General features: G+C 37.5%; 1 protein-coding gene and 2 pseudogenes across 1 annotated transcript; 2 read left to right on the top strand and 1 right to left on the bottom strand.

Annotated features, from left to right (window-relative positions):
- The first annotated feature begins 12,130 nt into the window (after positions 1-12,130).
- LOC150018341 (olfactory receptor 51V1-like) lies at positions 12,131-12,992 on the top strand (annotated as a pseudogene).
- Positions 12,993-15,286: 2,294 nt separating this feature from the next.
- Positions 15,287-17,009, top strand: LOC150018340 (keratin, type II cytoskeletal 8 pseudogene; annotated as a pseudogene).
- Positions 17,010-22,968: 5,959 nt separating this feature from the next.
- On the bottom strand, positions 22,969-23,919 carry LOC150018339 (olfactory receptor 52A1-like). The gene has a single exon (XM_090267725.1). The coding sequence runs from the start codon at positions 23,917-23,919 to the stop codon at positions 22,969-22,971; it is 951 nt and encodes a 316-aa protein (XP_090123851.1).
- Positions 23,920-26,176: the final 2,257 nt, after the last annotated feature.

Genomic DNA, 26,176 nt, shown 5'->3' with positions numbered 1-26,176 from the left:
GGCAAATTAGATCATTTTATGATCTTTTAGCTTCTAGTAATGTTTGTCTGCTTTTGAAAATAAAATATAATGTAATTTATTTTAGTTTTATAAACTCAGCAAAATAGAAACCTGAAAGGGTAAAAACCCTTTCTCTAGACATATATTTCCACTGCTCATGACAGTAATGCCTGGAAAATAGGGAGTTTTATGCAGAACCAATAATCTCAATGTGCATATGGGATTTAGATTTGGGGCTGGACTTCTGGGAGTGTCTGTTTATTTCTGGAGGAAGATAATGTATGATCACAGGTGTTTACTGCTTTCATGGCTGGCAGCATCTGCATGAAAATATGAAGTGGGTAATTTTCTCTGGAGTACCACAGCTCTACCTTTCACTACCCCCAAAGGGTTATAGGATCCCAGATGAAATGAACTAGTAAATGCAACTAACTTTGTGAACCTAAAATTTAGGTAAGAAAAACTTAACAAAGTGGAATCAGAACTGTTTTTGCACATTTCATATTGCCCCTCTCAAAATGATTTACCTTTGTACAAGTGTTTTAGTATACTTTTTCTTCTATATAATCCATACATTTCTTCTCTATTTTCATGCATTTCTTTATATCTTATAAGGGATTTCTACTTTTTTATGATCCTCATAATAACTTCACCTCATTATTTTCTATAATATATAAATGAAATGCATTTTAAACTGGGATATATTAGACCAATATTAGATCTTGAATAATAGCTGGTAATGGAATGGCCAGATCATATGGTAAATATTTATTTAACTTTTTAGTATAGTGTCAACCTGTCTTTCTTTTTATTATTTTTTATTTAATTTTTTTTTAATTTTTGGTTTTTCAATTACAGTTGTCCCATTTTTCCCCCATTTCAACCTGTCTTTCAAAGCAACAGTGCCATTACACACTCTGACCAGCAGTGTATGAGAATTATAATTCCTCCATATCTTGGCCAATACTTGGTATAGTCAGATTTTTTAAGCTTGTTTTATTTTGCTTTGCTATATTGATAGGCATGCAGTGATATATCATTGTTTTAAATTTGTCCTTCTCTTATGATAAATACATTTTTAATTTTAATTTTTATTCTTTTTTTATTACAGTTGTCCCACTTTTTCCCCCATTACTCCCCCCCAACCCAGCTCACCCCTTCTCCAACAGTCAATACCCACCCCATTGTTCATGTCCAAGGGTTATTTATACTAGTTTCTTTACTAAACCCTTCCCCTACTTACCTTCTCCCCCCGCCCCCCCAATAACTGTTCCTCGTTCAATTTTGTTCATTTGTTTGTGTTGCTCATTAGTCTCCTGTATTAGGTGATATTGTATGGTATTTTTCTTTCATTGCCTAGCTTATTTCACTAAGCATAATTCTCTCTAGTTCCATCCATGTTGTTGCAAATGGCAGGAGTTCCTTCTTTCTCTCTGCTGCATAGTATTCCATTGTGTAAATGTACCATAGTTTTTTAATCCACTCATCTACAGATGGGCACTTAGGCTATTTCCAGCACTTAGCTATTGTAAATAGTGCTGCTATGAACATAGGGGTGCATAAGTTCTTTTGAATTGGAGTTTCAGGATTCTTCAGGTATAATCCTAGCAGTGGAATCCAAAAGGCAGTTCCATGTTTAGTTTTTTGAGGAAATTCCATACTACTTTTTTCTTCTTTTTTTTAATATAATTTCTTTTATTTTTTGGTTTTTCAATTACAGTTGTCCCATTTTTCCCCCATTGCTCCCCCCACCCAACCCATCCCTTCTCCCACAATCATATCCTTCCCCGTTGTCCATGTCCATGAGTCATTTATACACGTTCCTTGACTAGACCCTTCTCTTACTTATCCCCCTTTTCTCCCTCCCCCCTCCCCCCTACTGACTACTGTTCTACTCTTTATTCCATTTAGTTCATTTGTTTGTGTTGCTCTTTAATTTCCTGTATTAGGTGATATCATATGGTATTTTGCTTTCTTTGCCTGGGTTATTTCACTAAGCATAATTCCCTCTAGTTCCATCCATGTTGTTGCAAATGGCAGGAGTTCCTTCTTTCTTTCTGCTGCATAGTATTCCATTGTGTAAATGTACCATAGTTTTTTAATCCACTCATCTACAGATGGGCACTTAGGCTATTTCCAGCACTTGGCTATTGTAAACAGGGCTGCTATGAACATAAGAGTGCATAAGTTCTTTTGAATTGGAGTTTCAGGATTCTTCAGGTATAATCCTAGCAGTGGAATCCAAAAGGCAGTTCCATTTTTAATCTTTTGAGGTAATTCCATACTGTTTTCCATAGTGGCTGCACCAGTCTGCATTCCCACCAACAGTGCAGTAGGGTTCCCGTTTCTCCACATCCTCGCCAGCACTTGTTGTTTGTTGATTTGTTGATGATGACCATTCTGACTGGTGTAAAGTAGTATCTCACTACGGTTTTTATTTGCATCTCTCTGATGGTTAGTGATGTTGAGCATTCTTTCATATGCCTATAGACCCTCTGTATATCCTTCTTGGAGAAGTGTTTGTTCGGGTCCTTTGCCCATTTTTTAATTGGGCTGTCTGTCTTCTTGGTGTCGAGACGTGTAAGTTCTTTATATATTTTGGAGATCAATCCCTTGTCTGAAGTATCATTGGCAAATATGTTTTCCCATACTGTTGATTCCTTTTTCATCTTGCTGATGCTTTCCTTTGCTGGGCAGAAACTCTTTAGTTTGATGTAGTCCCATTTTTTATCCTTCTCTTTATTTCCCTTGCCTTAGGAGATACATCAGTGAAAATGTTGCTATGTGGGATATCTGAAATTTTCCTGCCTATGTTTTCCTCTAGGACTTTTATGGTGCCACATCTTACATTTAAGTCTTTGATTCATCTTGAGTTTATTCTGGTGTGTGGTATAAATTGGTGGTCTAGTTTCATTTTTTTGCATGTCCCTGTCCAGTTCTCCCAGCACCATTTGTTGAAGAGGCTCTTTTCACTCTACTTTATGTTCTTTCCCCCTTTGTTGAATATTATTTGACCATACAGACTGGGGTTTATTTCTGGGCTCTCTATTCTGTTCCATTGATCTATATGTCTGTTCTTATGTCAGTACCAGGTCGTTTTGAAAAATACTTTTAATGCATTTTTCATATGCTTATTTGTCATATATATATCTTCTTGGTGAAGTTCCTGATATAATAATTTCCCTTTTTGTGACAAGATTGTTACCTTCTTATTGAGGTTTGAGAGTTCTTTAGATATCTTAATTACAAAACTCTTAGCAGATATATGATTTGTAAGTTGTTATTTTCATTTTGTAAATCATCCTATTTTTATCTTATCTATGACCAAAAGAAGCAAAAGTTTAATTTAAAAATTTTTTGATAAAGTTAATTCATCTTTTTTAAAAGGATTGTGTTATTTTTGTTATATATACAAATTCATTGTCAAACCCAAGATCATAAGATTTTCTCATATGTTTTTTTCTAGATGTTTCACATTTTACATTTAGATTGATAATCCATTTTGAGTTAACTTTTATATATGAGAGGGGATCCCCCCCAGAAACAGAGCTATCTTCTGGAGGGTGAGCCCCACTAGGGGGCTCACTAGGTTAGTGTTGTAGGAACCCAACTGGATCAGCGTACCAGCTGGCATTATTGTGAGAGGTGGCATTCAGCTTCAGTAAAATTTTTTGAAGACATTTTCAATGTCTTTGCCCATTTCATGATGGGTGATTTATGAGTGCAGCTGCCCACACCACACTGAGTGTTCAGCAGTTTTTGACCAAAAATAGCATGATCCCCCATGCCCCACCCTCTCTGTTCACAAGATCTCACTCTGAGCAACTTTTTTTTGTTTCTCTGAATGAAAAAAGTCTTCAAAGGGAAACGTTTTGCTGATGTGGAAGAGGTGAAACAAAAAACAGCAAAAGCACTGAAGGTATCAAAATTCACGAGTTCAAAAACTGTTTTGAGCAGTGAAAAAAAGTCTCAATAGGTGTATTGCAGCTAATGGAGAGTACTTTGAAGGTGACTAAAGTTTAAACATATGAGAATAAATACACAATTATTTATAAATAAATTCCACTTTTAGGTTCCCCCCTTGTAAAATGTCAAGAGTGTTTTTAGCCTACAGCATAATATTTTGAAAAGACTATCTTTTCTCAATAGAATTATCTTTAAAGTTTTGCCAAAAATTAGTTGCATATATTGATGTGGTCTATTTGAGTTTTATTTTGTTTTATCAACCTATGTATTTTTACTTTCACAAATACACACTGCTTTGTTTCTGTGTCTTTAAAAGTTGAATTGAGCAGAGTGAATCTTTCAAAATTGTTCTTCTTTTCCACATTTGTTTTGGTTACTCTAGTTCCTTTGCCTTTACAAATACATATTAGAATACTCCTATCAATATGTGCATAAAGCTTGTTGAGGTATTCGTTAGGATTTTGTTGAATCTAAAAGTCAAATTAATGGGAATTAGTATATCTTCCAATCCATGAAGATAAAATATTTCTCCATTTATTTGTTTATTCTTTGATTTTTCTATTGGAATTATGGAGTTTTCCTTGTCCAGATTTTGTGAATAGTTAACTTTTTATGCAATTATAATGATATTATTTAAATTTCAAAATCAAATAGTTAGATTTCTGTTTTTAGTTCTGATATGCAAAGACTTTGCCAGTTATCTCTCCCATTTTTACAACAAAAATAAGAACTAAACAAACTAAAAGTCATGTCCTGACCTGAAACTGTCTCTCTATATTTCTGGGTGAACCACCACCCAGAAATATAGAGAGAAAATTAAATAAAGAGAATGACAACCCACACTAACTTGTCTAGAATAGAGGCTGAGGGAGATATAATGGGGAGAAATACTTAACCAGGATTTTTATAAATTCCTGGGTACTTGGTATGGAATAGTATGAGAGTGAGAAGCTTTTGGAGACTAGTATAATGGTGGCATACTCTGGACATAAGAAAAGTCCAAACATGTAAAGAATTCTTATTTGAGCCAAAGTGACTATGATTGCTAGGAAACAATCTCAACAGAGAGAAAATTCTCTGGAGAAGGGCAGTTTTGAGGTTTATATGTTATGATAAAAAAGAAAAGGAGGCTTAAGGGGTTGTTATGTGAAATTTATTAGTGATAGATTAGGTAGGCCGGAGAAAGCAAAGCAGTGAAAACTCTGAGATTGGATAAAGAGTAAAATGGAGAGACACATGCTACTTTACATCACTGGGTATAGTATAGTTAACAGTTAACAATTACAGCACAGAGATGGTATGCTGGAGGACAAGAGAGCAATGAGGCTTCTATGATCTTGTGCCCTGGGGGGAGCTTGTGCCCTGAGGGGTCCAAATAAAAGGGAATTACTCTGAAATTCCAGAGGTATATTGTGGTAGATATAAAAAGACAATAGACACTCTCAATTAAGGTAAACATTGACCTTTGTCAATAAAGATACCAGCCTAGGAGGTGACTACTTGCCCTAACTAGCTTTTAGTTAGGCAATTTTATTTTTATTTTTTTAAAGTTATTTATTTATTTATTTATTTGTTTATCTATTTATTTATTTATTTTTAGAGAGAGGGGAAGGGAGAAAGAGAGGGAGAGAAACATCACTGTGTGGTTGCCTCTCAGTAATATTAAGTAAGATAGGCCACATTTTGAGCCATAAAGTATACCTTAACATAGATAAAATAGCAGAGATCACTCAAAATGACCACAGTGGAATTAAAGTAGAAAAGACTAGAAAACCATTATTTGGGGAGCAGGCATGAAAACAGCCTATGCATGGTGCGTGCGTGCATGCATGTGTGTGTGTGTGTGTGTGAGAGAGAGAGAGAGAGAGAGAGAGAGAGAGAAACAGAGAGAGAGAGAAAGAGAAACAGAGACAGAGACAGACAGAGACAGAGGAAGAGTTGAGGAGGAAAATCAACAATGAACCAGGACATAGCTTTAATGAATTGAGGAAGGTGTCCATGTGGAAGAGCAATGCAACATGAGATATCAAATATTAAGCATAACGAGGAGCATTTCTATTATGGGAGTAGAGGGATAGCTTTCTAACATGAGGAGTCAGAGTCCAAGTGGAGAGAACAGGGCATTTGCAATGAGGAGATGTGGGATATCAGAGCTTGAGCAGGATTTGGAAGACAGATACATATGTGGAGTTGTCTGAGGAGGGGAGTCAGAGCCTGGGCAGTGTGAGATAAGTGAATAAGTATCTGCACAAGAGCATATTCAGTAAGGCAAAAATAGAGGAGTCATCTACAAGGATAGTGATCAAATAAGTAAATATAATTAATGAGAGCTGGTTTTCTCACTGATGAAGACAAATATCACTAAAAGGAAAAATGTTATAATAAAACCTGTCTTTTTAAAAAAATCAGTGTTGAAAGTGCAGCCAATTTTCATTATTCACAGATTCTATATTTGCAAATTTACTTACTTGCTAAAATTTATTTATAACCTCGAAGTTTATACAACAAGCTTTTGTGGTCATCTCTGGACATGCACAGTGACAAAAATTTGAGTTTCCTGATTTGCATATTCCCAGCTGAGGTTCAGCAAGGTGGTACTATTCCTGTTGTTTCAACTCACATGCTGTAAATAATTGTTCTCTTCACAGTCTATTTATTGTCATGTTTTGAACATGTTCGTGCTTCTGGTGGTAGTTTTATTTTTCGAAACAACTTCCAAGCATAGTGATGAAGTGCTGTATAGTGCTCCTGAGAGCAAGAAGGCTGTCGTGTGCCTTACAGAAAAAAATATATGTGTCTGATGAACTTCCGACAGGCAGGATTCATAGTGCTCTTGTATGTGAGTTCAATATAATGAATCAACAATATGGTAAATCTTGAAAACGAAAGAAAATTCCCTGATCCATACAGAAGTACTCTCTGGAGATGGCTAAAGTAACATCTTCAGTGCATGATTATTACAGAGTGGGGGTCTCCAAAAATCCCCAGAGCCTGTGGGTTGGGGGATGGGGATAAGGGAACAGCTTTTAAGATGCCTTTGCATGACTATGGCTAGTAGCTAGTGTCTTAGTTATGCAAATGGCTTTGATTCTTCCAAGGCTCCAAGGAGATGGGAGGGAATTTGACTACAAAATAGTGTGGAAAGAGGATCAGAGCCTGTGGAAGGTTCTGTGAATGGTCAGAACAGGTTACCATGCTCACTGTGTCACAGGACACAGTCAGAAATTTAAAAATTGGTGGCAGACATTTTAGCTAGAAGAACTCCATGCATCTTGGAAAGGAAAGAGAACTCCATGCTGCTTTGAAAGGGAGAATACCATGTGGCTTTGAAAGGAGAAAGCACATGTTTTCCTGGACTGTTATACGGAGACTGATAACATTGTACCCCAGATCCTGAAGGACAAAGCTGACAGATAAGGGATGGGAAACTTCTGGGCATGTTTTTGGCTTCTAACCTTTGGGGAGCAAGGGAAGTGCTGGGTGCCTGGGCAAACAGGGCTCTGAGCTGACGTGCTCACTGTCCTCCCCAGGTTGGAATATTATAAATATTGTAAATAAAGGCCTGTTTTCCTCAACAGTAGTTGTTGGATTTTATACCAAGGCGCCACGTGAAACATCCCCCTTTCGCTCTGCAACATGATGAAGTCGTGGAAAAAATGCAAAAGCAGCTACATTTGTGGATTCATGAGGTGGCCACTGACAATAATGGCATGGTGGATGGCATTGTTGTTACAGAACCCCTGGGCTGCTCCAATTGAAACAGAACCCATGGGCTGTTTAGTTAGGGGCCCGATTGCCCACCACCAGAATTATAACTCTCAACACCAGGGTTCAGTGAAAAGAAAAAGAATTGTTTATTTAATAGTTATATAGATTTAGATTATTTGTGGATTTCTGCCGTTAAGTCTTATGTTCCTTAAAGCACCCACAAACACATATTTCTGCCTCCCCCTACCAAACCAGGCTAGTTTTAGAAAAGTTAGAGATACCGTTTCCCTACTTCCTAGACACAGTTCAGCTTTACCGGTAGCTGCCAATCAGTCGACTCTGATTAGGGGAGGTCTTATCTGTGTTAAGGTGTCCACCAGCTTTTAATCCAGAACTGAGGGAATTCCCAGCCTTTCCTTTCCAAAACCATATGGTCAGTCCTTTGTAATCCGCATGGGGAACTCCCCTTCTCAAAACCACATGGTGTGTATGTCTCCAGTTAAAAATGTCTGCCGTGTATTTTTAAATCCCTGACTGCGTCCTGTGATGCAGCTGGCATGGTCCCCGGTTCTGACCATTCACAGAACCTCACACAGGCTCTGTGTGCTCTTTCCATACCATCCACAGGTCCAAGACCCCTCCCATCTACCTGAGGCCTTGGAAGCATCCAAGCTATTTGTGTAACAAAGACACTAGCCCCTAGCCTCAGGCATGTGAAGGCATCCTGAAAGCTGCTTCCTTTTCCCCATCCCCCAGTCTGCAAGCTCTGGGGATTTTTGGACACCCCTGTTCTGTAACATTGTGAGGTTGAAAGCAAAAGAAATGCGTGGTTACTATAATCAGGGTTAGGAAAATGTTAACTTTTCTGTTATTGCTGGCTGGCTGGCATGTTTCAAGCAGCAATATGGCAAGGAAAATGGTGAATGACAGGAAAGATTCTACAGACCAGGAAGAGGCAGGGATTTTTTTCTTTCTTTATGGTGTATTTATTTATTTATTTTTAATGTAATACAAGAAAAGGCTTTTATGCATGGGCAGATTTTCTATACTGGTGAGAGTGGTGGTTTTACAAGAATATTGGCCCTGGCTGGTTTCGCTCAGTGGATTGAGCGTCGGCCTGCGAGCTAAGTGTCGCTGGTTCGATCTTCCAGTCAGGGTACATCAGAGAAGGAAAACTCTGACTCCAAAAAACCTCCGCTGCCTTGCGGCATACCTCTTCAGGGGAAAGGCTAAGGGAGTAAACCCTGACAGAAAATCCGGAGCCGGAGTCCCTAAGGCGGTTTGACGTTGTAGTCAACACCGGCAACTCCTGCGGCGCACCTGAACCCAAGCTGTATCGACTCCGTCTTTCCCTTGGACCCTTCAGCTGCGAAGAGAGGGGGGGTCTGCTGCATGGGCAACAGCAGACCCTCCATATCACCCTGCCCAGGCTCTGTAGCTTCAGCTTCACTGGAGAGGACACTCCAGCGTCATCGTAAGATGTCGATTCAACACGGGAGGAGACAGATACCGTGTCACTCCCGAGTCGGACTGCACAGCCATTCTCGGCGGTGCAGATAGACTCTTAAGCTACACCATCGTCTCTCGAGACGGACGGCTGCCGACGACGGTAAGTGAACTTTTACATAAACCATAGTAACATTTATCATAACTGTTATTAAATGCAAAATACCGTTAGATGTAAAAAATGTTGGAACTAAGGCTTGTAAACTCTTAACTTGTATTTCTCCTAACAACAACAGTTCTGTATTCACTAATTCAATGTTTGTGGAAACTTTATAGAACACAATTACCATAATTAATGAGAATTAACAGAGAAATAAATATAGACATAATATTCTAGCTCAATTCTCTGAGAGAATCTGGAGCATTGATCCTTAATAGACATGTCCTATTTAGCATGTAAATTTTTGCTTGTAAATTATAATTGGTAAGAAAAAGAGCCATAGTTTTTTGAGAAAATAAAAGATTACAGGGCTGGCCTACATATACTGTTGAACCAAAAATCAAAGTGATGAAAGAATAACAAACAAGTGTCAAAAATGCAAAAGCAAGATTATGGTGCTCTCACAGGCAAAATCTGGAACAAACTGCACATTTAAAAAAATAATAGTAACTCCTAATTCCCTATTGAATAGAATAGAAAACAATAAGAACTATAAGTTATTTCCATAGTTTCAAAGTTTCTCCCACAAAATACTTACAAATGCCAAAGGAAAATATGTAACTTTATAGTGACAAATCCTGAAGACATAACCTTAATTAAATGATCACAGTGACCCTTATCAGTAATGGGACAAACTCATACCACATGCAGCATGAACTGATACATGGGATGATCAGAGCCTCACTCATGAAAGGCTTGTATATATAAATCTAACCATGAGGATGCACACCCAAAGAAAACACAAATGAGGGGCTTTGTATAAATATTTGGCCTATAAATTTCAAAAGTTTGTGTTATACAAAACAAACAAAAAATGTCTGCAGAACTTTTGGAAAGAAGGAGACTAGAAAGACAGGACTACTAACGCACACAGATGACTTGAAACTAGATTTTTTTCAACCATAAATTGTGTTAATAGTATAATTGGAGAAAGTTGCATGGGTTCTAAAAATTAGATGGTAGAGATGTGTCAATTAAATTTTAAGAGTTTATGGTTGCATTACTGTTATGTAAGAGCCTGCCTTTGTAGAAATTGCACACTGAAGAATGTGAGAGTAATGGGGATCAGTTATGAAACTTATTCTCAATGATTCAGAAAAAAATTTTCTTTGTGCTATGCTTGAAACTTTTCTATTAAAAAAGATTTATTGAAAGTGTTGGAGGAAAAAATTAAATTTAAGTAGAATAGTTATCTGTAACTTAATATACTTGTCAATAATTCAATACATATGAAGAGAATATATTTTAATTTAATGTATTTCACAGATATGCTTTAGCACTTTGTTATGTATCATTTTTGTAGCATTTTTAAAAAACCTTTTTCACATGGTACTTTATATCATACGTGTTGGAAAGGAAACACATTTCTCTGAGGTTCAGAGAAGGAATGAAGTGAAATATAAAAGTGAAATTTAGGAGAAAGTTATAAATAAGCCTAAAACATGTATGTTATTTCAGACTTAAAGGGAAATGTATTTATTTATTTATTTAAATTATATGTTTTCTTTATGCTATTACATTGTCCTCACATTTCCCCTCTTTGCCCACCTCCACCTAGCCTGCCACCCCCCGCCCCCAGGCAATCCCCACATGGTTGTCTGTGTTCATGGGTCATGGATATATATTCTTTGGTTACTCCCTTCACCTTCTTTCATCCAGTCCCACCTCCCTTTACACTCCCACAGCTGCCAGTCTCTTCCATGTATCTATGCCTATGCTTCTATTTCGTTAATTTATTTTGTTCATACAGCCTAAGTGTCCATAAACAAATGAGTAGATAAAAAAGCTGTGGTATATTTACACAATGGAATACTATATAGCAGTTAAAACAAGAAACTCTTACTTTTTGAGACACATTGATGGATCTGGAGTCTATTATGCTAACTGAACTAAGCCAGTCAGAAAAAGGTAAATACCACATGATCTCATGTATATGTGAGATCTAATAAAAAGAGATTTAAGAAAAATTCCTCAGAATTCTGATACTCTATTTTCCCATTGGCTATTTATCTTTTGCCTTCAAGTTAGTATTGATTTTTTCAGTCAGTTCAGTGGGTTCTCCTTGCTCTAAGATTAGAAAAGATGTGTGGACTCTGGAGAAAATATGCTTTCCATTTATCTATTCCTCACAATCTCAGGGGAAAACTAGCTTGGAAGTGACCAAGATTTCAAGTGAATCTTTCACTTGAATCATCCACTCTGAGGGAATAGTGGTCCCCCAGAAGCCTGAGGTCACCTGGCTCACAATACTCCTTACTCCTCACAAATCTGAGCCTTCTGACTCCCTGGAACAGAAGAACTGGTAAGGAAGAGAGCATTCCTGAGGTTGATTCAAGAACAGCAGAATAGCAGAACACTGTACCACACACAGCAGATGACTGTCACTGTCACCTGCTGTGTGTGGTATAGTGGCCCAGAGAGACTAAAAGTGAAGGAAGTTAATGATCTTATTTGCCTAAAAGGTTGAGGACATTGCCTTGCTTCTATAACCTCTGAGATGTAATACTAAGGAGGTTTCCTGTGAACTTATCTTGTGCTGTGGCTTCTCCCACACACTTGAGCAACCACAGAACTCTACAATTGGTTTTACCTGTGCTATACTTACAGTGGGTGCGCTATATTTGATCATCCTCAACAGCAGACAAACAAACTGTGCATAAATATTTATTGTACTTTGAAAATTACTTTCAAAAATTACCTTCATGACTGCTTCCCCAGCTTCCCCTGCTTCTTCTATCAACTCCTCAGTAGTCATTCCCCGACCCAGACCAGTACTATCCCTGATTTTCAATTCCTTTCTCCTTCATCTAGATAACAGTTTTTCTGGGAAACTTCCTGGTGCTGCATGTGACCTGGACTGAGCCGAACCTGCATCAGCCCATGTTCTACCTCCTGGCCACACTGGCCCTCACTGACCTGTGCATGGGGCTGTGCACAGTGCACACGGTGCTGGGGATCCTGTGGGAGTTCAGCCAGGATGTCGGGCCTGGATGCCTGCATTGCATAGACTTATTTTGTCGATGGTCTCTCCAGCACAGGGTGTGGAGTCCTTCTCATCATGACTTTTGATCACTTTACTGCCATCTGCCATCCTCTGAGATACACATTCACCCTGACTAATAGTAGAATATTTTATTTCATGGTGACCATTGCGATGAGAAGTGCTGTGTCCATCCTTCCTGTCATCATTCGTTTGAAGTTTTTCCACTACTGTCACCCCCAAATGCTCTCCCACTCTTTCTGCCTGCACCAGGACCTCCTCAGGCTGACCTGCCCTGACATTCACTTCAACAGCTTCTATGCCTTAGCCTTAGTCTTTGCATTCTGCTTTTGAATGCAGTGCTCATTCTCATCTCCTACATCTTGATTCTGCACTCTCTCTTGGCTATTGCATCCCAGGAAGAACGGCTCAAGTCCTTGCAGACCAATGTCTCCCACATCTGTGCTGTCCTGGTTTTCTATACTCCAATCATCGGTCTGACTATGGGTGCACCGTTTCAGGAAGTGCATCTCACCTGTGGTCCATGTCCTCATCGGAAACATCTATATCCTTTTTCTACCCTTGATGAACCTCATTATTTACAGTGTCAAGACCCAACAGATTCATAACAGAATCCAGAGATGGTTCACTAAACATGGTACTAGAGGTTAATGTGTTTTAGAGAAGGGTTGGCAATATTTGGAAGAGGAGTAACTAATAATGATTTGTAGCAGAAATAATAAATTTATATGTAATTTTTATTAGGTTAAAGGCATAGTTACAGTCATTTTTCTAATTTAGTTTTTCAAAGCCAGATAAATAGCCAGAGAATATGTTACTGATCTTATTTCTTTATGTTAAAGTTAAATATAATGTATATAAAGTGAGTTATGTTCCATACTGTGCCAATGGGTACTTACAGGTAATTACTAAATTCTTAGTACTATCCATGTATTTTGAATTCTAGTTCAGAGTGTGATTTTATTGTTGCATGTAACTGTTATACATATGTACATTTACCATATATCATAAGCAATTGTTACATATTATTAAGATATTATTATATATCACAAGTTGACTATTGAGTTATTTATACCTGTCTACTTTTAATTGAGCAAAAGTGTCCACAAAGTCCATTCTGTCTCGTATAATAGAATGCATTATATAGGTAGATTAGATTTATGCAGCTTAATAAAAAAGATTTGGTAAACATGACACTGAATTAGCTATCACATTTCTATATATCCTACTTTATATCCCAACATACATGTATCTGTACATTGTAGTGAATACAGAAGAGTTTAGGATGGTCATGAGACCTGTCAATTGACTTCAATCTTGGTATCAGCATATAGGGATTTTAAAGACAGTTTGAGAAAGTTTTTCATTTTTAAGAGAGGATACTGAAGCACAGAGATATAAAGTAAAATGTTAGTAGCTAGACTGAAGATAGAACTGTAGCTTAGAGATTCTTTTGAACATGTGTTTTATTTCTAAGTCTCATCCTCTTCACTGGAACAACAAGGAATTCAATTCAGTCATTAAATGCAAGTATGAATTTCCTTAGTCCTTGATTTAAAAAAAAATTGATATCCTTTCAAAATTAAAAAAAAGTATCATTAAAAAAATAGTATCAATCTTAAGATTTCTTTTTCTCACTTTGAATATTGTCACTTATTCACAACTATGTACTAACCATGCAGTTATCAGCAGAGCTTAACTGCAGTTAAGCTATGTAGATTGGAAGAAGCAAATTGTCACACATTTCCACTCGTCGTCGTCGTCGGCAGCCGTCCGTCTCGAGAGACGATGGTGTAGCTTCTTAAGAGTCTATCTGCACCGCCGAGAATGGTTGTGCAGTCCGACTCAGGAGTGACACGGTATCTGTCTCCTCCCGTGTTGAATCGACATCTTGCGATGACGCTGGAGTGTCCTCTCCAGTGAAGCTGAAGCTACAGAGCCTGGGCAGGGTGATATGGAGGGTCTGCTGTTGCCCATGCAGCAGACCCCCCCTCTCTTCGCAGCTGAACGGTCCAAGGGAAAGACGGAGTCAATACAGCTTGGCTTCAGGTGCGCCGCAGGAGTTGCCGGTGTTGACTACAACGTCAAACCGCCTTAGGGACTCCGGCTCCGGATTTTCTGTCGGGGTTTATTCCCTTAGCCTTTCCCCTGAAGAGGTATGCCGCAAGGCAGCAGAGGTTTTTTGGAATCAGAGTTTTCCTTCTCTGACATTTCCACTAATGGTGTTCTAAATATACATAAATATTTAATTATGAAAATTAATGTTTGGTTTGTTACCTTTTAGTTTTTCTTTTAGTGTTCTGTTATTAGAAAACTAATAATTAGTTTTTATTTTTAATTAAAAGACTCCAAGTTTCTATTTGTGACTCTTGTCATTCATCCCCCATGCACATCCCTGAAGCTCAGGCTTCCTTAGCAGCTCTGCCTTTGCTGGATTCCTTTTCCTTGATCAGTTTCTTTCTTTTGAGCTTCCTATAATGGTACTTCTTTATTTCAGAATCCCTGCTTCTTCCATCAGTCCTCTTTGCTTATAGCCCATTTCCTAAAGAACCTACTTGCAAATCATTGGTAATTAATCTGCTCTAGTTACAGTGGAAAATTTCACAATGTATTCCTCCTCTTTCTTAGGGAAATTTAATAAATATGGGCAGGCCACAGAAACCTCCATATTAAATTATGACATTAATTAACGATAATACAAATGATCCTTATCATAGATACAGTAAATAAAATGTTGTTATATATATTACATCAGGTTTGTAAGTAAGAATAACTATCTGAGTTAGTCCAAGGCAATAGCAGTGTCTTCATTTTATACAAGAGTATAATTGGTTTGGGTACTTTAAATTTTGTGTAAGTTGAGTTTTTCAATAATCAAGCTTTTATAATATCTCATAAGTGTCCCCTCAATTCCTTTACACTAAAAACTGAATGGAGGAAGCAGCTTTTTGGCTCCTTCTTGAACCTCTGTCTGGTTTGGCCTTCTTGCCTCCACTCCAGCCTCCACCATGTCCACAAGGATGACCCAGAAGACCACCTACAAAGTGTCCACCTCTGGCCCGCGGGCCTTCAGCAGCCGCTCATACTCAAGTGGGCCCAGCATCAGCTCCTCGGCCTTTTCCCGGGTGGGCAGCGCCTACCGGGTTGGCCTGGGCGCCAACATGAATCTGGCTGGAGGTTTCGGCGGAGCGGGGAGTATAGGGTCCATCAAAGCCGTCCAAGTGAACCAGAGCCTGCTCAGCCCCCTGAAGCTGGAGGTGGACCCCAACATCCAGGCCGTGCGCAACCAGGAGAAGGAGCAGATCAAGACCCTCAACAACAAGTTTGCTTCCTTTATCGATAAGGTGCGGAGCCTGGAGCAGCAGAATAAGATTCTGGAGACCAAGTGGACTCTTCTGCAGCAGCAGAAGACGACTCGCAGTAACATGGACAATATGTTCGAGAACTACATCAAAAACCTTAGGCGGCAGCTGGAAACACTGTCCCAGGAGAAACTGAGATTGGAGGCGGAGTTTGGCAACATGCAGGGCATGGTGGAGGACTTGAAGAATAAGTATGAGGATGAGATCAACAAGCGCACAGAGATGGAGAATGAATTTGTCCTCATCAAGAAGGATGTGGATGTAGCTTACATGAACAAGGTAGAGCTGGAGTCCTACCTGGAAGGACTGACTGATGAGATCAACTTCTACAGGCAGCTGTATGAAGAGGAGATTTGTGAGCTGCAGTCCCAGATCTCCGACACGTCCGTGGTACTGTCCATGGACAACAGCCGCTCCCTGGACCTGGACAGCATCATTGCCGAGGTCAAGGCCCAGTACGAGGAGATTGCCAACCGCAGCCGGGCTGAGGCTGAGACCATGTACCAGATCAAGTATGAAGAGCTGCAGACATTGGCTGGGAAGCATGGGGATGACCTGCGTCGCACCAAGACGGAGATTTCTGAGATGAATCGGAGCATCAGCCGCATCCAGGCTGAGATTGATGGCCTCAAAGGCCAGAGGGCTGCCCTGGAGGCCTCCATCGCTGAAGCCGAGCAGCGTGGTGAGCTGGCCGTCAAGGATGCTCAGGCCAAGGTGGCTGAGCTGGAAGCTGCTCTGAGAACCGCGAAGCAGGACATGGCCCGGCAGCTGCGTGAATACCAGGAGCTCATGAACGTCAGTCAAGCTGGCCCTGGACGTGGAGATCGCCACCTACCGCAAGCTGCTGGAGGGCGAGGAGAGCTGGCTGGAGTCTGGGATGCAGAACATGAGTATCCATACCAAGACCACCAGTGGCTACTCAGGTGCGCTGAGCCCAGTTTATAGCAACCTCAACTACGTCATGGGCTTCCAGACCAGCTTGGGCTCTGGCGGGAGCTCTGGCTCCTTCAGCCGCACCAGCTCCAGCTCCTCCAAGACGGTGGTTGTGAAGAAGATTGAGACCCGCGATGGGAAGCTGGTGTCTGAGTCATCTGATGTCCTGCCCAAGTGAATGACTGCTGCTGATGGGCTCCGAGCTGCTGCTGCGCAGGGGGGTGGAGGGCACAGGAGGCCCACCTGAAGCTCAGCCCTACCCAGTCCTCAGCTCGCCCTTGGGGTGGGGGAGTTTACTGCCTTTTCCCCATGTCCCTGACTAGAGGCCAAATCAAGTGTTTTCCTTTTTCCCCAAAATAAAGTCTCACCTGGCTCTGCCAAAAAAATAAAAAAATAAAAAAAATAAAAACTGAATGGAACACACAGTAGACTGAAATGAGCCCAAGTAAATAATAGTGAAAAAGAAGTTTATGTAGAAGTGATTAATATGTGTTAGTGTCAAAATGCTATGCTTACACATTCACAATTTATTTTAATTAAGTTATAACTAAACTGATAACTTAAAATTAGAAATTAGCAATCAATGCATTGTATGGATATGCACGTTTTTATGCAAATTTTTATTTATATATTATATATAATTGATTCTTATTATTTGCAGATTCTATGTTTGTGAATTCATATTCAAAATGACAAAATCAATACCCACAACATTTTTACCATCATTACTAATCATGAACAGAGAAGCAAAAATTAGACTTGCCCGGTGTACATGTTCCCAGTTGAGGTTGAGCAAGGTGATGCTCTGCCTTTTTGTATTAGCTCTTATATTGTAAGTAAATATCTTTTTTTGTGAGCTATTCAAGTTATGTTTTTCTCATTTCATGCTCTTCCTTGGTTATTTCAAACAAATGCCCCCAAGCATAGTGCCGAAAGGTTGACTAGTGTTTCTAAGCACAAGGCTGTAATATTGTTATGGCTACATAGGCGAGATTGAACACTCTGAAACAGTGCATAAAGTAAGCAAAGGATTTTAATAATGGCCAGGAGTTGGGCAGACTCTGAGCTGGTCTCTAACATGCTCCAACCTACAATGGAGTCTAAATGCTGGGTTATATACTGGTGAGGCCCCTTTTGTTTCTTCTTTGACGGGAAACAGCCTTAGGAAGAGGGGGATGGGCAGGACTGCAGGAATGTCTTGGCAGTAACAGGAACAGAAATTCGCAAGGCTATAAGATTATCTCCGGCAGCAGCATACCTCTTCAGCCAGGGACGAACTCCCTGCGAAGCAATCTATCTTCAAAGGGCTAGACATTCTGCAAAGCACAACCTTCACAAATGTTATAAACCAGACACAAGTAAATGGAAGGTGATAGAGGCTGAGGTGAGGTCCTTTTAGCTTGTAAATCACCAATTGCTACACTCCTTCCTACATTCCTTTTTTCAAGGCTTTTTAGCAAGTCCTTGCTACTTTTTTACAAAGAACATCTGAAGCCCCTACATATTTACATATTTAGCAGACCTTTGAAACTTTTTATAGGGAATATTTGGTGCCCCTACAATATGACCTATGGCAAAAAACACATGTGTTAGAAAAACTTCCTTTAGGTATGAGTTGCAGGGCTGTTGTTTGTAAGCTCAATGTTAATGAATCAAAATATTGTGTAACCAGTGAAAGGAAGAGGCTTTTTACTCATCTATATATGAGGCTACTCTGATAAGTACTAAATAAAGTACTGAAGTAATATGCCTACTTTGTGATGAAGCTATGGAAAAATGGAAAAGTGGCTAAATGTGTGGGTTCATGATATAATGGGCAATTAAATAAAGTACAGTGTATAGCAGTGTTGTGAAAGGCAAATCCAGATAACCCAGGATCAGGAAAACACTAAACCTTTCTCAGCTAGTGTTTTATTATAATGAAATATTGCACATAACTATTTTTAAGAAATACTAAATATGTTTAATATATTAAAATGTGTCTTTAAATAGAAAAACACACAAATAGATTATATATTAACTGATTGATGAAAATGTGACTAGTGGCTCAAGTGAACTTAATGCTGTTTACTGCAGAGAAAAAATGGTTTAACTTTACTAATAACAGTGTTTGCAGTGACTTCACAGAACATAATTGTAGCAGTTAATGAGATTAGGCTGTACACACACACACACACACACACACACACATATATATGTACACAATATGTACATATACTCAATTTGTATTAACATATAGAGTAAAAAAGAAGAAAATTTTACCCTTTGTAATAGTATGGATGGACATGGAGACCATTATGCTAAGTAAAATAAGCCAGTCAGAGAAAGACAAATAAAGTACCATATGATTTCATTCACATGTGGAATCTAATGAACATACTGATCTAATGAGCAAAACAGAGACAGACTTGTAGATGGAGAGGAGATGACAGCTAGTGGAAGGGATGGGAGATTAGGGGATAGAAGGCTTGAGCAAAAAGGAAAAAGGACTCATGGACATGGACAACAGTGTGATAATTGCTAGGGGGAGGGAGGTGTAAGAGGACTAAATGATAATGGGAAAAATGTAATAAAGATTAAATTTAAAATGTTTACATTACAATAGAAATATGTATGTGTATACATATATACGCAAAACTAAGTTTATTTAGAGAAAATATCCATTACCTTATGATGTTTCTATAATATTTAATGTTTGACATTTCAAAAGTGAAAGAAGTCCAAAAGTTGTAATTTAGAATTGTCTACAAAATATCTGTAAATGAACGAAATGCTGGAGAACAATATTGATGACATAATTTAATTTTTATTTAAAATAATTCTACATATATTCAGGTATAATAAAGCCTGAATATCACATTCAACTCTAATGATGGACTGAAGATAGAGTACAGAAGAAGAAGGTATTCATATTGTTGGAGTTTTATATAATAAAATATATTGTTTCAATTTAAGTACATATACAGTTATTCAAAGGAAAGTGTTCTATGTATTTTTCATGAGATATGGCATGATTTTAGCTTGATAATTAATTTTTCATATACAAAAGCATCGCAATTTCATATATACTAAATATGATATATAAATTTTGTCACTGGCAAGGTTTTCTAAACATAACAATCTTTAGTATAAAAAATAAGGTAAATAATAATGTTGTGTTTATAAAATCCAAATTATAATTCAATAGAAGTAGAAAGGAGAGAATAGAGGCAAAAGTTTATCCAATGAATAAGTAAATAATGTACATTTACAAAGTTTAAACTACATTAGAGGGAAATTCTGAAGCAATAAAAGTTTAGAGAGGAGGATTTCAGAGGACAGAGAAAGCTGATTTTCTAAAGCCACATTTGCCAAAAGCCATCTGCGATTTCTGGGGGTAAAGCAAGAATTCAAGGAATATAATTTTCCTAGCAGAAGGTCAATTCTGAAGGTCAGAAAAACATATATTTTGAAATTCTAGCAAAGCATCAAAGGAATAAAGGAAGCAACAGAAGGATTTCAATCCTGGTGAGAAAGGAGGACTGAAGACCTAACACTGATAATATTCTAGTTTTCATATGAGACAATTGCTAAACTCCAAAACTTCACAGGATGGGAGGCCAAAGAAGTAAGCAGAGAACATCTGGAAAATAAATAGGGAATTTATGGCAGTCTTGCCTTGCTCAACACACAAGGATTATAGTCTAGAGCATGGATTATACACCTGGCCCACAATTAAAGACTGCCACTGTCTAATAAAATGGAAGAAGAAGCTCCAGCTCAGCCAAATTTTTGAATAGATTAAATTGATAAATATTGTAGGAAGCTTATCACACAGCATAAAGGAATTATCACTGGAGGAAAATATAACTTTACCTTATTTTCATAATTTTTAAAAATATTAATGTCTAACACCCAATCAGAAATTACTAGATTTGGCAAAAGACAGAAGACGAGTTCAGAAATGAGAAAAACAATAAATAGAAATGTACCCACACTCATTGTACAGAAATACCTCATTTTATTGCCTTTTGCTTTATTGTGCTTCACAGGCATTGCATTTTTTTTTATAAATTGAAGACAAGACCCTCCACCAGCAAAATGATTGTGACTCACTTTATTGTGGTGGTGTAGAACTGAACTTGCAATATATCCAAAGTATGCCTGTATGTATTGTAATTAGCAGTAAAGAATTTTCAAGTAATGATGTTTAATGAGTTCAAGAAAGTAAAGGAACAAATGAGCAATAAATAGATAGATGTTAAATGATAGATCAATGAAGATAAAGAGAGGGGTAATTTCCCTAAAGAAATAGAATGTACTAAGAATTAAAATTAAAGAGAAAGTAGAAATAGAGAAATAGAATCAATGAGATAAGCATTATAAAACTGTAAATTACAAAAGTTAAATCTAATAAATCAGAAAAGCAGAATTATAGAGCAGAAGACAGGATTAGTGAACTAAAAGAAAGATTAGTAGAAAATAACAAAACTGATACTTTAGGGCAAGATGCAATTCTAGAATAAGAGAAATATTTTACAGTGATTGAAGTCAATCAGTCAGGAAGATAAATTAACTTTAAATCTTTATGCACTCAGAAAATGAAATTATCTAACTACTCATAGCTTAACAATACACAAATTAAAAAATCAGCAACTCTAACAGGAGAAACAGATTAACTCATATTCATAGTGGGCACTTTAACACACTTCTATCAAAAAGTGAAAACAAATGTAAGGTTAGAAAAAATAATATCACATAAAGTTAGCAAACTTGACTATACACTCACAAATACATAGATACAGATATAGGTATAAATATAGATAACACTGCACTCAACCAGTCCAGTTCAATAAACAGTGGCCACCGACTGGGTCAGAAAAAGGATACAATTTGTATTTTTAAATGCATTTTATTGTGATATTAACAAACAATTGGAAAAATAATGACAAAATATTTTTACTACAGAAAAACAGGAGTGATAAGGATTTGCTTGATGAACATAATGATGATAATAATAATCATGATAATTTCTATTGTGTCCTTACCAGTAATCAAGTTCCTTATAAAGGGAATGACATTCATTATATTAGACTATGACAGTCACCATCTTTACTTCCCATATTTATTTATTCTTCCATATTTATAGATTAGGCAGCTGAATTTATGACAGTATATTATTTTCCAATGCATATAGATAAGAACTGGAAAAATGAAATTTTGAACCAAGCTCACTTTAACTACAGAATTCATGCATATAACCAACTTCCTTAATTAATTCTTTCTACCAAATTGGAATCTGCTTTCTCTATCAAATATTCTTGGCAAACATTTGACTACTTTCTCTCATTTATGATGAACTTGCAAAATAAAGTTTCTCTATGAAGTATTATTATTAGTATATGAGTATCTTAATGCACAACAAAATACACTTTGTTTTATATTAAGAAAAGAGAAATGATCTTTGGAAAACCAATAGAGTGAAGATCCCAGCCACTGGAATTTCTCTCTAGGTTTCTTAGACACCCTTCCTTCTTAGGTCAAAGAGTTATTATTTGTTGAATCAAGAAAATAATTAAGCAAAGGTTTAGAATAATATTGACTATAGTAAGTCTAAAACTTGCTTTCACATTCATTAAAAAGTAAAAATATAAGTGTTTCTCTCAAATTGCTTTTCATACAGATGAAGAGTTAAATAAACACTTGAGAACAATATAAAATAAGCACCATATTGTATGTTTTAGTTTTATATTTGTTGGAACAAACATATTTTATGTCATAAGAATCACCAATATGATGATAGCATGAATTACTTAATAGAGATAGGCTTCAAAAAGGGGATGTTTACTTCAGATAAAACTCAGATTATATTTGACAAGAAAGATATATTGAGGAGATAAATTTTGATGGGCCAAAGTAAACACTAAAAAATATTTTAAATAGTTGGAGAAAATGTAGAGACTTGTATTTTACATAAAGGAGGTTGATCTTGGTGCCCTAAGTACAAAGTAATATAAGTATTATGTTCCACTATCATCTGTAGAAGGATCTCCACATTGTCTCTTACCCTCAGACCTGGCCTCAAGTGATAAGGAAAGTTTGGTGTTCTAACTCTTCGTATAGCTAAGCAGTCAGTCTCTCAGCACCTTATCTGCTCGTGTATTTACCTCAATTTCTTCTAACTGCCTTGATTTGAGGACAATAACTTGTGGAATTTTAACACCATCATTTATATGGTTCTTAATTTATTCATCAAGCATGACAATACTACAAACCATTGACTGAATTTCTAGATCACATTGGCCCGTTAGATGAGCCATTAAATCTGTAGATGGAAATATTTCTACTAAATGTCAAGCTTGGTCTTTGGAACAGAACTTTTTAACAACCTTATCTCGGATGTGCTTGATCTTCACCCCATAGATAAAGGGGTTGAGGAAAGGTGGCACGAGTAGATAAAGGTTGGACAAGATGATATGTATATATGATGGAATATAAGATCCAAATCTGTGAGTAAAAAAGGAGAAAAAAGCAAGAAAATAGAATTGGAAGAAGACACATATGTGGGGAACACATGTATTAAATGCCTTAAGACGTGCCTCTTTCTGGGGCAAGTGAAAGATAGTAATAAATACTTGTATGTAGGAGAAGGTGATCAAAGTGAAGTCAACGCCACCAACAGTAAAAGCTACAAAGAGACCATAGAATTTATTGATGTTAATGTTTTCAGTGGCAAGCTTCACAAGGGCCATGTGTTCACAGTAAGTGTGAAATATTAACTTTGATTGATAAAGTTGTAGACGCCACTTTATGAGCAATAGACATGGGATTACCAGAATGGCAGACCGTAATGCCACCCCAACTCCAATGTGAGTGACTAGTTGTTGCGTGAATATGGTGGCGTGCCTGAGAGGATAACAGATTGCTACATAACGGTCCAGAGCCATAGCCAGCAGGACTCCTGATTCAATACCTTGAAATGTATGAATGAGCCACATCTGGAAAAGACAAGCATCAAAATAGATCTCTGGCAAATGGAACCAAAAAATTCCAAGCATCTTGGGGACAATGCTGGTGCTAAGTGCAATGTCTGTGGCTCCCAACATGGCCAGGAAGATATACATAGGTTCATGGAGACTGGGTTCCGATTTTATAATGAACAAAAGTAGAGAATTTCCCATCAAAGCGATGAGGTACATAACACAGAATGGGATCCCAATCCAACTCTGTATAGTTTCCAGGCCAGGGATCCCAATAAAGATCAACACAGAGGGCATAAACACGGTGCCATTTGTAATGGGCATGGTAGATAAATGTTGTTCCTAACAAGGGAGCAAAATTTGGCAAACTGTTATTCTCTGTACTCATGTATGTCCTATTCTCAACCAGTCACACAAATATTGAATAATATAAATAAGAGAATCAACTTCATCAGCTTATATAGCATTTTTTGTAAATGAATGAGATAATGGACATTGGCCTCACAGAGACTTTCACCATTATACATACACGTTAGCAAGACCACCCGCCCACACTCAGTAATATCCGTAGTTTGAAAACGGAGTACTTGAACACCATGCTGACAATGAGGCCAATGTGATCGGGCTGCTTAGTGGTGTTCTTCCTCCCTCATTCTATCTTCTCTTTCTTCTTCTAACCTGTTCATGGAAATAAGAAAAAAAATTGGAATGAAACTTTAGATAGAGAAACACCAAAATCCAAAATACCTTGAGGTCCACTTTTTTCTCCTTCTCACTTCTCTTATTTTTACCCTTCGATCACTTTAGACTAGCAGGGCTGGGTATTTCTACAGAACACACCACCACTTCTTTGATAAACTATTGATTGAAGGCTTTATAGTATTGTGACTCCACCAATAAAACTACCTTTCCTTACCTTGAACTTCCTTCCCACTAAGAAATTTTCAAATATAACACTGATGCAGGACCCAGCCTCCATCAAGATAGACATTGACAGCTGCTTAATTTTGTATATTACCATGGCAATTCTGATTCAAGAAACAAGTCATATATATACATTTCTCACTTAGATAAGCACCCATAGCTCCTCACACAGTCTCTTTTCCACATAGTGAAGTGAGAACAGTTTGAAAATATTAGTTAATAAAATTGAGAGGGCTAAAGAGTACCTGGTGTAGGTAAAAAGAGACCTTGGATGTTTCACCAGGAAAGCAATGAGGAAGATATTGAAGTGTTTGGGGGTAAGGTTAAGTAAATGAGGCTGGAGGCTTAGGAAGAAGTGTCAACAGAGATAAATCATTATATAAAAATCAGGGCTACTTACAGCTGAAGGGAAGCAGAAAGTTCTAGTTTCTCATCTCCTGCAAAACCTGAAGAAAGAAAAATAGGAGGGAGGGAGCCTCTTTGAGAGTTGTCCAAGATATTGCATGGAGAATAATTGACAAACACAGGTGTAAGTGACTTGGGAGGCAACAGAGACAGAAAGAGAAGATTCCAAAATTCTCATTGCAATACAAAATTTGTTGTTGTGAACACTTTACACTTTCCAGTAACTGAATACAAACAGCAAACTATAGTTCAGTTTTAGCCCTGACGGGAGTATGCATATAAAAATATTTTTTAAAGTGAGAGCGGAGATGCTGCTTAAGTAATTAGTTGTGTAAATCTAAGTCAAATTGATGTAACCATTTATTTGTGTTGTTACTAAGCACTTTGATACATTTCTCCATGAATAAACTCATCATTTCCAAATGTTATCCCGAGTTAGTCATTGGCCCCCAACAATACTATTCATAAATTTTAAATTTGGAAAGTTTTGGAGATTATTCTACCAAATCACTCTCTCTGAACAGAATTCTTTAGCATATCTTCTTGGCTGCTGACTCTACATAATACCTTTCCATGTATTCTAATTATTGTACAGCTCTCTTTCTTAGGAAGACCTCTTTATATTGAGCTAACAAGTAGCCTCTAACCAGCATCTCCCTTTTTGAATTATATAGCTTCAGATATAAAGTACAAAGATTCAAGTCACTTACGATCTTCTCTTTTTCAAGTATAACATGTTCAGCTCTATTGAACTTGTCCGATAATATGCTACTAATCGTCTTTAACCTCTCAATTTTTTTAAAATGTTTTTTATTGATTATATTGTTACAACAGTTCCAATTTTCTCCCCCTTGCTCCCCTCCACCCAGCACCCCCCTCCCCCAGCAATCCTCCCCAAGTCCATACCCCTGGTTCGTAAAAATTAACTATCCCCCCCTCTCAAATATTAGGACCCTTTGTAATCTTGTAAAGGACAATGGGCGAAGCATATTCTTTCATTGTTCTCAAATTGTATTTTCTACAAGTTCAAATTCAGATTCTATCAAAAATAAATTCCTACTCTTTACTTTTATGATTTGGAATGTTTTTTCTGGAGTTTACATTTATGGCTTTACTTATGTTTTTACTTAAAGATATATTTTTATCTCCATTTGACATAGTACATATTTCTTATTATCCACTTACTCATTAACCAGAAATAGCAGTGGGAAGTAGCTGGCGTAGCAGATGGTTGTTCTTTGCTGGTCCCGAG

The sequence above is a fragment of the Furipterus horrens genome, unplaced genomic scaffold (assembly GCF_987537825.1).
Source record: "Furipterus horrens unplaced genomic scaffold, mFurHor1.1.pri manual_scaffold_2, whole genome shotgun sequence".
Taxonomy (NCBI): Eukaryota; Metazoa; Chordata; class Mammalia; order Chiroptera; family Furipteridae; genus Furipterus; species Furipterus horrens.
Note: the sequence above shows the minus strand (reverse complement) of the source record. Positions and strands in the feature narration are given on the sequence as shown.

Bases quoted from the DNA above. Each gene is read 5' to 3' on its own strand.
- LOC150018339 (XM_090267725.1), bottom strand. From the start codon at position 23,919: ATGCCCATTACAAATGGCACCGTGTTTATGCCCTCTGTGTTGATCTTT.